Raw genomic sequence first — 10886 nt, 5'->3', positions numbered from 1 at the left:
GTGAAGGAGTCAGGGCCTCATTTTGCCAGTGATGGGGGCCGTGAAGTGTTACCGTGTAGGACTGTGTGGGCCCTTGCAGTATTGGGGCACCAGGCTGGCGCAGAGGACGTTCTGCACTTTAATCACCCTCTCTTCCATGTCTCCAAGGTCAGGGGCCCCAGGATCTCGCTCTGGGTCACCTGCGGGGTGAGTCCAGCCCTTGGAGTACAGATGCTGATGGTAGGGGCCTCTTCCTCTCTCTCCAGGGCCCGCAGGAACCCTCCGTCAAAATGGGGCTGGAGACCCAGAGGCTGCCAGGCGCTGAGGAGGCCCCCGTGAGGGTGGCCCTGAGAGTCCGCCCGCTGCTGCCCAAGGAGCTGCTCCACGGGCACCAGGGCTGCCTGACGGTGGAGCCCGAGCACAGCCGTGTCACCCTTGGCCGAGACCGCCACTTTGGCTTCCACGTGGTGCTGGATGAGGACACTGGGCAGGAGACCGTGTACCAGGCCTGTGTGCAGCCCCTCCTCGAGGCTTTCTTTGAGGGCTTCAATGCCACCGTCTTTGCCTACGGTCAGACGGGCTCCGGGAAGACGTACACCATGGGGGAGGCCAGTGTGGGTGAGTGACCCTGCTTGAGGGCCCGGGCCCGTGCAGAGGGCCCTTGGTGTCTCCTGAACTTCTGCCCCTGCCATTCCCTGTCGGAGGTGGGAGCACTGGGGGAAAGAGAGCAGGTCTCCTCCTCAGATCTGCAGCCCGGGGTGGGACCAGCCAGGACCGTAGGCTGACCAGGGTAGGAAGGAAGAGTCCTTACAGGTGGGGGGTGCTTTTTCAACTCCACAGAAATGAGGTCACACTGTGTGGTCCTGCTGATCTCAGTGGGAGGAAAGGCAAGAGAGGTTGGCTTGTCTCTAGAGGTTGTCGGGATGCCGGCCAAGGGTCGGGAATCCGTGTTAGAGTCAGAGTAGTTGGAATGGGGACGGTCCTGGGAGAGCCGCGCTTTGGCTGCCGCCTGGTGAGGGGGCCGGCAGTGCAGTGGGGCTTGGGAGTGGACTCTTGGGAGAGCAGAGATGCTTTGGGCCAGTTGAAGGAACTGCCCCCATATTAAGTAGCTCAGACAGCTTTCTCTTAGGTTGTAAAAGTATCCGTGTTTGTCACGGAAAATTAGGAAAATACAGAAAAACACAAGCACAAAAGAAAACTTACCTGATAATTGCTTTTCAGCAATCACCCACCCTGTTAGCATTCTAGTTTCTTTCTCTGAGGAAATTATTTTACCTTTAAAAAATAAGATTCGATTATACCCACCATTCCTTTATATCCTGCTTTTCTTTTCTTAACAGTGTATCATAAACATTTCTCTATATCATTAAGTACTCTTCAAGCCAATTTTTTAATGGTGGCTTGGCATTCCATTGTGTATATAAGATAATTTACTTAACCAGATCCCCTATTGGATCTTAGGATGTTTGCATTTTTTTGAAGTTATGAAGAGTGCCGCTCTGAACATCCTTTTATTACTTCCTTGGGATAAATTTAGGAGGTCCTTTAGATTTAGAGCATAGACTATAGTAATGAGCTCCCTGTCCCGGGGAGTAATCAAGCCAGGGGTATCTGATGATCTAGCAGGGATGTAGTAGTGGGGATGCTTACATCATGAAAGGGGTTGGTGGGACCTTGAGAGGTTGCTTCCAACTCTGAAATTCTATAATTCTGCCTGACCACCCTGGAGCATGGGCTGTGTCAGGCTACCCAGCTATCCTGGCCCCAGCTGCTACTTTCATGCTAGAGCCCCGGCCTCCAGTGGCTGGCAGGGGCCTCGGGGCCTTGAGCCCTGTCCGGCTGAAGACATGGTGGCAGGAGGCTCTGTGGTGTGTCCCCAGCTTCCCTTCACGAGGACGAGCAGGGCATCATCCCACGGGCCATGGCTGAAGCCTTCAAGCTTATCGATGAGAATGACCTGCTGGACTGTCTGGTGCACGTGTCCTACCTGGAAGTGTATAAGGAGGAGTTCCGAGACCTGCTGGAGGTGGGCACTGCCAGCCGTGACATCCAGCTTCGGGAGGATGATCGGGGAAATGTTGGTGAGGAACTCGGGCCTCTACTGGCTGGGAGTGGGGCTTCACCTGCTGAGGGGTGGATCACCTATCTGGGAGGGGTACCTCCTAACTGGGGAATCCAAGCTCTGGAAGGTTGTGCCTTCCCGTCTCCTGTCGCCACTGAGTTCTGTATATACTTCTGTATCCAGAGTGCAAGGCATTGAGGTGGGCAGGCGACTAGCTGGAGCCCCTCCGCCGGAGCCAGGATAAGCAGAACACCCCACTCCCTATCCCTCCGGTGTCCCGGGCATAGGGAAGGGGCGCCTGGGTCAGGAAGAGCCGTAGAGGGCCAGCCCTGCTCTCTGGGCCAGTCCTCCTGGCGGGTCAGTCCCCGGCAGTTCCTGCCCCCGGCTCACCGCCTTCTGTGCCCGCAGTGCTGTGTGGCGTGAAGGAAGTGGACGTGGAGGGCCTGGACGAGGTGCTGAGCCTCCTGGAGATGGGCAACGCGGCGCGGCACACGGGGGCCACACACTTCAATCGCCTGTCCAGCCGCTCGCACACCGTTTTCACCGTGACCCTGGAACAGCGCGGGCGCGCCCCCAGCCGTCTGCCCCGACCCGCCGCGGGCCAGCTGCTGGTCTCCAAGTTCCATTTCGTGGACCTGGCGGGCTCGGAGAGGGTGCTCAAGACGGGCAGCACGGGCGAGCGGCTCAAGGAGAGCATCCAGATCAACAGCAGCCTCCTGGCGCTGGGCAACGTCATCAGCGCCCTGGGCGACCCCCAGCGCCGCGGCAGCCACATCCCCTACCGGGACTCCAAGATCACCCGGTGAGGGCCCTGCAGCCGGCGGCCCACGGGATCAGGGGCCCCCCTTGGGCCGCTGGTGAGGGAGGGGGGCTGGGACCCGTCTGGCTTCTGGGGGGCACGCCGCCCACCAGTCCGAGGTGCCTGCCCGCGGGGTACGATTCGAGGTCCGGGCTCGAGGGGGCCCCTGACGCGCCCCACCTGGCGTCCTCAGGATCCTCAAAGACTCGCTGGGCGGGAACGCCAAGACGGTGATGATCGCCTGCGTCAGCCCGTCCTCCTCCGACTTCGACGAGACCCTCAACACCCTCAACTACGCCAGCCGCGCCCAGAACATCCGCAACCGCGCCACCGTCAACTGGCGGCCCGAAACGGAGCGCGCGCCCGAGGAGGGAGCGGCCGGAGCGCGCGGACCCCCGCGCCATCGCTCGGAGACGCGCATCACACCGTGGGTTGGCGCGCCTCGCCCGGCTGACTGCCTCAGCGTGCTGCAGCTGCAGCCGCCCGCCTGGGCGCCGAGTGCGCGCGCTACCGGGCCCGCACCGACGCCGCCTACAGCCTCCTGCGCGAGCTGCAGGCCGAGCCCGGGCTGCCCGGTGCCGCGGCCCGCAAGGTGCGCGACTGGCTGTGCGCCGTCGAGGGCGAGCGCAGCGCTCTGAGCTCCGCTTCCGGGCCCGACAGCGGCATCGAGAGCGCTTCCGCCGAGGAGCAGGCCACGCAGGGGTCCAGCGGGCCAAAGGTGGCCAAGGGCCAGGTGTGGCCCCGGGGAGGGAGGGAACGGGGAAGGAAGAGGTCTTCCTACAGTCCGCCGTGCTCCTGCCCCTTGTCCATCAGCAGAGCACATTACCAATTCAGAGGCACTTATGCTGACGACCTCGATCACATTCCTTACCCTCCCCAAGCCTCATGGTCTTTAGCTGTGAAATGGGGATAACATTGGTATCTACCTCCTGGAGATGTTGTAGGGGCCGAAGGTGCACCAACTGCCTAGCCCAGCATGCTATGGAGCCTATGTAGGTTGTTCCTAGTAATAGCGGTGATGTTATTATTGTTAACAAAAGTATGATTAATAATGACAAGAGATGGCCCAAATAGCTTGCAGAGAGGACCGCTGGCAGGGTGGGCTCTGAGCCCCCCGATTGCAGGCTGGGCTAGGGGAACCCCTGGCAGGGCAGAGGGAGGACTGGGGTGTCCCCGAGACAGGCAGGCTGGTCCTGCCAGCTCCTGCCCCTGAAGCCTCTCTCCTTGCCCGGCAGGACGAGGAAGGGGCAGTGCAGCTGCTTGCCCTGCAGAGCCAGGTGGCCCGGCTGGAGGAGGAGAACCGCGACTTTCTGGCTGCGCTGGAGGACGCCATGGAGCAGTACAAACTGCAGGTGCGCGGCAGGCTTGAGGTGGAATTGAGCGAAGTTTCCCGGGAGAAGAGGGAGTTAGCCAGGGCGGGCTCCTGACGGGTGGGAAGAGATGGGGGAGGCACAAGTGAGCAATCGTGTGGAGGTGAGGAGCTGAATGGTGCGGGGATGAGCGGTGGGACCTTGAGGGGCAGCGGGTCGGGTCCCTGGAGTCAGGCCCTTTTGTCCCAAGCTAACTGGGTCCGCGTTGCTCCTGGCGCCCTCTGGCGGCAGTAGTTGGCAAGAACTTGGAGGACGGACAGGAAGGGAGGGATAGGACCTAACAGGATGGGGTGAGACCTTGACCCTGAACTAGGGCCGTGTGTGCGCCGGTTCTCAGTTTTAGCCTAGAGAGGGCGGGGTGGCCGCAGACCCGCTCTTCATCCCTGCACCCTCCGCAGCCGCATCCCCCATCAGCACCTGGCACTTGTCTTCCAGAGCGACCGGCTGCGGGAGCAGCAGCAGGAAATGGCGGAGCTGCGGCTGCGGCTGGAGCTGGTGCGTCCCGGCTGGGGGGCCCCGGGGCTGCAGGGCCTGCCTCCCGGCGCCTTTGTGCCCCGGCCTCACACAGCCCCCCTGGGGGGTGCCCACAGCCACGCGCTGGGCATGGTGCCCCCTGCCTGCCTTCCTGGAGATGCAGTTGGCCCCGAGGACTGGGGAGAGGTGAGGAGGTGGCGAGGCTGGGTGTCTGCTGAACGGGACGGGCCGGGGCAGGGGGAGGGCGGTGCCGGGGAATGTGCCCTTCACCCCAGGCTTTCCTGGGACCAGCTGTGAGATGCCCCTTTCCAGTGCCCCTAGAGGAAGGGCCAAAATCTGGGTGATTTTGTAGGGCTGCTCAGAAGGCTCTGCTGCCATTGGGCATCCCTGGACTGGTTGCACATGGTGGAGTGAGGTTACAGAGGGGGTTCTGGCTTCCGGCACTGGATGGGAAGCTTGCATACCTCCCGAGATGGGGAGCTCTTCACCTCTGAGGTCGCCCCTTCTGCGTTTGCAAGTTTACTTTTCCATGCCCTAATCTCACTGAGCTTGGCCTCCTGTTTGGGACCTTTTGGACAAAGACTGCTCCTGCATCTTCCAGAAAGCTCTGGGTCGTCTCAGCTGTAAAAGCCCGAGGCACAGAGGAGAGGGAGGGCGTGAGTTTGGCAGGCGTCTGTTGTACACCCATCACTCGGACTGAGTGTTGTTGGTGGTGAGATACGACTTGGGTGCAGATGGCCTGTATACAACAGGGCAGGCTGTCACTTGAGGAGTCCCAGGTGTTGTGGGTGCCAGAGTGGGGGGAGGGAGGAAGCTCCGGCTCCAACTTAGGCTGGGCAGGGGGGCATGGGGGGGGTGCCAAGACTGGTGATGGGCATGACGGATGGAAGGCGCCCTGGAGGCTCCCTGTCCTGAAGCCCCTGGCCCTCCCCTAGCAGGTGACAAATGGCAGAGAGGCTGGAGCGAAGCTACCAGCGGGGGTAGACGGGCCCGGAAGCGGCTCTTCAGGGGCGTCCGAGGAAGAGGAGGAGCGGGAGGAGGAGCAGGAGGAGCGGCCATCTCAGCGGTCCCTACACCTGCGCAGGTGGGTGGGACCGGCCGCCCGCCTGACGGAAACCAGCTCAGGGCCCAGGCTGGGCTGGAGAAAGATCCCGCTGTGGTCTCAGGGTGCCCTCACCTCTGTACCCCCGTCCAGCTGGGAAGAACAGATGGGGGCGGGGGGCTCGGAACCCAGAGTTCTCACTGGGGTGGATATGCTGGGGGTGGGGGGCGAGGCTTCCCGGTTCTCAGGCTTCACGGCAGCCCTTAGTGCCCCCAACAGCCCAGGGCCCCCTACGCTCAGCGCCCTGGCCTCAGTTCTGCCAGGCTGACACCCTGGGGTTCCACTGACCCTGAGGGGCTAGAAGGCCCAGTGGCTTCTCTTCCTTCCTCTGGCGGGGAAGGGCACGGACTCCTGCCTCTGTCTTCCAGAAACGGGATCGACAAGTGGAGCCAGAGGGTGGGGGCCCAGCCGGGGAGTCCACACGACAGGAAGGGCCCAGAGCTTCACCTTGAGGAACTGGGTGCAGCCATCCCGGGGCCCAGAGGTGAGCTGGGTCCGGTGCGGAGAGGACTCTGCCCCTCCCCGCCGTGGTCCTGCACTGGCCATCCTGGACCGTCCACACCTCATCCCTGGCTGCCCCTGCCCACCGCGTGCCTCTTCCCTCCCCCACCTCCCCCAGTTGGCCTTGACAGTGGGCTTGTTACAGTCGTCGGTGGGAGCAAGGCCCCGGCTCGAGCCCGTCAGACCCCAGCTGCCATGGGCTGGCCCAAGCCCAACAGAAGATCCGAGAACTGGCCATCAACATCCGCATGAAGGAGGAGCTCATTGGCGAGCTGGTCCGCACAGGTGAGGTGGTGGGCGCTCGGGTGGGCCTCCCACCTGATGCTGGGCGGGAGCAGGGGTCAGATGGTTTAGGTTTGGTAACGAGCTCGGCCTCTTCCAGCTGTGTGACCTTGAGGAGGGGAGATCGCTCTTCTGTGACTCAAGTTTTCTCATCTCTAACGTGGGGACAGTAATTGCGCCTGTTTTATGGGTTGTGGAAGTGAGTTAATTCAGCTGAAGTAGTCAGACTGGTTCTCAGGGAGCTTTCCCCGGTAGTGGTAGTTATTTATCAGTCGCCTGCTGTGTGAGGCACCGTGGTGCACGCAGACTCTCTTGGTCTTAGGGAGTAAACAACGTCCCAAATCATGCCCTGTTTACCACCGGTGACGCGTGTAGAGGGGCTGGGAACGGTTTGACGTAGTGACCAGCTGAGCCTTTTTATTTTCAGAGTTACATGTTTGTTACAAAATGCCTGATGAAAAATTTCAAACACATGAGGAGAGACTGGACCGGTGGGGCCCCTACCCCATCACCCAAATTTAGCGTGACGAGGTTTCCCCCACAGTCATCGCTCCCTTTCTCTTTGCTGAAGTGTTTTGAAGCAAATCCCCAGCATGCTGTCATTTGGCCCCCACACCTTTCGGTATGCCTCTTTTTGGACATTTTAACCAAAATGCTGTGAGCATAGCTAACAAAACATACTGTCACCTGGATGCCCGGAGCACAGGCCCGTCCCCTCAATTCCTTGGCAGGGCCTGCGGGCATCTGGTTTGCTGGAACCCAGCTCCACACGTGTCCCACGTGCTGTGTGTGCTTGCTCGGCCTCTGACGTCTCCCTTCGAGTTCTTTCTCACAGTCCTGTAGAATGGCTCAACCCCCTCCCCCCAACCCCATGTTCTGGGTTTGCCTGTTTGCTTCCGTGTGGTGTTATTTCACTTGTTCCTCTGTCCTCAGCTTTCCTGCAAATGGAAGTTAGTTCTAGAGGCTTGATTATATGTAGGCCCAAGCTCTATATTTGTTAGCATGTATTAGGTAAAACTAAAGCCGGTCTAGCCCCTAATATCCCTGGATCGCTGCTGTCAATAAGGCTCATTTAAAAAGCGAGTAGTCGAAAGGAGAGTAAGTAACTCAGGGTATCTGTGGTCCCAAGGCTGGCAAAACCCATGCAGGTGCCCATGGCTGATGGATGTCTGGAACCCCGCCCAGGGGAGGGAAGGGATGGCCCTCCTGGGGGCCGGCCTATGCTGATGAGCCCCCCTTTCTTCCAGGGAAGGCGGCCCAGGCCCTGAACCGCCAGCACAGCCAGCACATCCGGGAGCTGGAGCAGGAGGCAGAGCAGGTGCGGGCCGAGCTGAGCGAAAGCCAGAGACAGCTGCGGGAGCTCGAGGGCAAGGAGCCTCGGGATGCAGGCGAGCGGTCCCAGCTCCAGGAGTTCCGCAAGAGGGTGGCTGCAGCCCAGAGCCAGGTGCAGGTCAGTGCTGGGACCCTGGGGTGGCGGCTGGAGTCCGGGGATCGAGACACGCAGGCCCCAGTTCCCTGGAACCTGTGGCTGTTCAGGCCCTCGTGCCCCCAGCTGCTGACTGGTTTGGCGAACACACTCCCGGCCTCCCGGGGTGAGGCTGGTGTTAACACAGAAGTCCGTGGCTCTGGGGGGTCGGCTCAGCTTTAAACACAGCAGAGGCAGGGAGGCCAGTCCTGCCTGGAAACCAGTGAGAGGAGGAAGGGTGGGCATCGAAAGCAAGGTACCCCTTCCTCATGCAGTCCTCCCCTCCCCCCCAGTTCCCTAGTCTCTTAACTTCTCCATTCCCCCTTCCCTCTGTTTTTCTACGCATCCGTCCATATGTCTGTCTCATCCATACACCTGTTTATCATTTTGTTGGTTTGTAACCCCCTCTGGAGCTTCCCAGGTATAACTTGCAATGGGTCCCCATACTCGGAGGGCAGGGAGAAATGGAAGAAAGAGCCGGCCACTCCAAGTGGGACAGTGGCGGGTGTACCAAGCAAGGGAACTTGTCTTGGGTGCCCCTCTTTCTGCAGTGGGCTCTGAGCCCTCAGCAAGGGGTCCGATTGACTTGGAGGTGGCTCCTCTGGCGGCCGTCTGGCTACCTGGGAGGCAGATGCCCCAGCAACAACATAGGCACATGTGAGAGAGAATGCAGAATGAAACATTGATCCCCAAATCAGTGACAGCTTTTTCTAAGAGCCCCGTGAGCCGAGCCACTGGTTTACTAAGTCCCCGAGACTGGGGGTTGGATCACTCAGGGCGTTCACTTATGTCCTTGTGTAGTTTAATAAAGATCATACATTAGGCTCATCAGCTGTGAACGCCCCACATCCTGTTTGGATAAAGGCTCTGTTGGTTATCATCTAAGCCTGGCTGGTTGAATTCAGTAAGGGCTTCCACGTGTGCTGTAACCTCCAGGCCAGCGAAGGGAACCCAGATGGCAGCCGCAGTGTATTTTTGGAAAACGGTATCCACCTGGCCTTGAGAAGAGGCAGGTGGGCACCTTTAGGAAACTGATGGTTGTGCGTACCATCCATGTTGGCTGGGGGAGGCGGCACCGTCACGCGTGTAAAGATGGACTGGGGTGGGATCTGCCCGGCCCCCAGCTTCTGCCCTCGCTCAGTGGCGCACATTCCATTCTGCATATAGTGCACTTCGGCAGCTCCAGCTCGTAGCAGGACAACAGAGTCCCAGTGGGGATTGGATAGTTCCCTCGCACCTGGGGGTGTGACGTAACTTCCCCGTCCTGATGGGACGTCCTGTGGCAAGTTCTGGTAGATAATCCCTTTCCCAGACACGATGGGGCTTGGTGTTCCCAGCAGCATAGCCCATTGCTCCCCGGTAAGAGCTGGGACAATGGCTGTTTCCCACGACTTCCGTATCTTTACGGAATTGGGTGCCTTGCCGGGGGTCCGCAGTCTGGCATGCGGGGCAACAGGCCCTGCTGGTTGATCATTCAAATGTCTTAAAGCCTGGGGCAATCCTTTAGTCCAATCAGCCAGACTGGATTCATCTGTTAATAATCTGGTGGTTTTGTTGTTGAATTGAAGTCTCGTTGACACACAGGGTTACATTCGTTTCAGGTGTGGGACATAGTGATTCGACAAGCTGATACATTATGCTGGGCTCGGCACCAGTGCAGCTACCATTGTCCCCACACAACGCTGCTTCAGTACCATTGAGTATATTCCGTGTGCTGTGCCTTTCACCCCCATGATTTATTCATTCCATAGCTGGAAGCCTGGACCTCCCATCCCCCCCAGCCGTGAGTTTGTTCCCTGTATTTATGGGTCTGTTTGTGCTGTTTGTTCATCTGTTCTTTGGATTCCACGTACAGGCAAAATCATACAGTGTTTGTCTTTCCCTTATTTCGCTGAGCATAATACTCTCTGGGTCCATCCATGTCGTTGCAGATGGCAAGCTCGCGTTCGTTTTTAAGGGCTGAGTGATAGTCGTTGTGTGTTTGTACCATGTCTTTATCCATTCGTTTATCAGTGGACACTTGGGCTGCTTCCGTATCTGGCTGTTGTAAGTAATGCTGCAATAGGGGGCGCCCGGGGGGCCCAGTCGGCTAAGCGTCTGCCTTCGGCTCAGGTCATGGTCCTGGCGTCCTGGGATTGAGACCCATGTCTGGCTCTCTGCTCAGCGGAGAGCCTGCTTCTCCCTCTCCCTCTGCCTCTCCCCTCTGCTTGTGCTCTCTTGCTCACTCTCTCTCAAATACAATCTTTAAAAAAATAACACTGCAATAAACATGGGGATGCTTATATTCTTTCAAATTAGTGTTTCCGTTTTCTTTGAGTAAATACCGATTTCTGGATTCTATGGTATTTCTGTTTTTAATTTTTTGCGGACCCTCGTGCTGTCTTCCTTAGTGGCTGCACTGCTTTGCATTCCCAGCAAGGATTCACGAGTGTTCTTCCTCCCCCCTCCTTATTTAGACTTATTTCTTGTCTTTTTAATTCTAGCCATTCTGACGGCTGTGAGGTGATACCTCATTGTGGTTTTGACCTGCATTTCTCCGAGGATGAGCGACGCTGAGCACCTTTTTCATGTGTGTGTTGGCCGTCTGCATGTCTTCTTTGGAGGAATGTCTGTTCATGTCTTCTGCCCATTTTTAATTGGATTATTTGTCTTTTTGGTGTTGAGTTGTATAAGTTCTTCATATATTCTGGATACTAACCCCTTATTGGATGTGTCATGTGCAAATATCTTCTCCCGTTCCCCAGGTCGCCTTTTAGTTTTGTTGGGTGTTTCATTTGCTGTGCAGAAGCTCTTTATTTGGATGTAGTCCCAACAGTTAATTTTTGCTTCTATTTCCCTTGCCGCAGGAGACA

General features: G+C 58.4%; 1 protein-coding gene across 1 annotated transcript in view; it reads left to right on the top strand.

Annotated features, from left to right (window-relative positions):
* The first annotated feature begins 257 nt into the window (after positions 1 to 257).
* The window catches only part of KIF7 (kinesin family member 7), a 33820-nt gene continuing 23191 nt past the window's right edge, over positions 258 to 10886 (top strand). Inside the window, 12 exon segments of the mRNA XM_040642792.1 lie at positions 258 to 597; positions 1860 to 2060; positions 2450 to 2843; positions 3034 to 3266; positions 3269 to 3558; positions 4076 to 4192; positions 4646 to 4870; positions 5620 to 5768; positions 6155 to 6270; positions 6433 to 6483; positions 6486 to 6572; positions 7817 to 8019. Coding sequence (XP_040498726.1) covers positions 270 to 597; positions 1860 to 2060; positions 2450 to 2843; positions 3034 to 3266; positions 3269 to 3558; positions 4076 to 4192; positions 4646 to 4870; positions 5620 to 5768; positions 6155 to 6270; positions 6433 to 6483; positions 6486 to 6572; positions 7817 to 8019 — 2394 coding nt within the window. The 5' untranslated portion in view covers positions 258 to 269.

The sequence above is a fragment of the Ursus maritimus genome, unplaced genomic scaffold (assembly GCF_017311325.1).
Source record: "Ursus maritimus isolate PB19 unplaced genomic scaffold, ASM1731132v1 scaffold_27, whole genome shotgun sequence".
Lineage (NCBI taxonomy): Eukaryota > Metazoa > Chordata > Mammalia > Carnivora > Ursidae > Ursus > Ursus maritimus.
The sequence above is the reverse complement of the archived record's forward strand: the minus strand, read 5'-3'. Positions and strand labels throughout refer to the sequence as shown.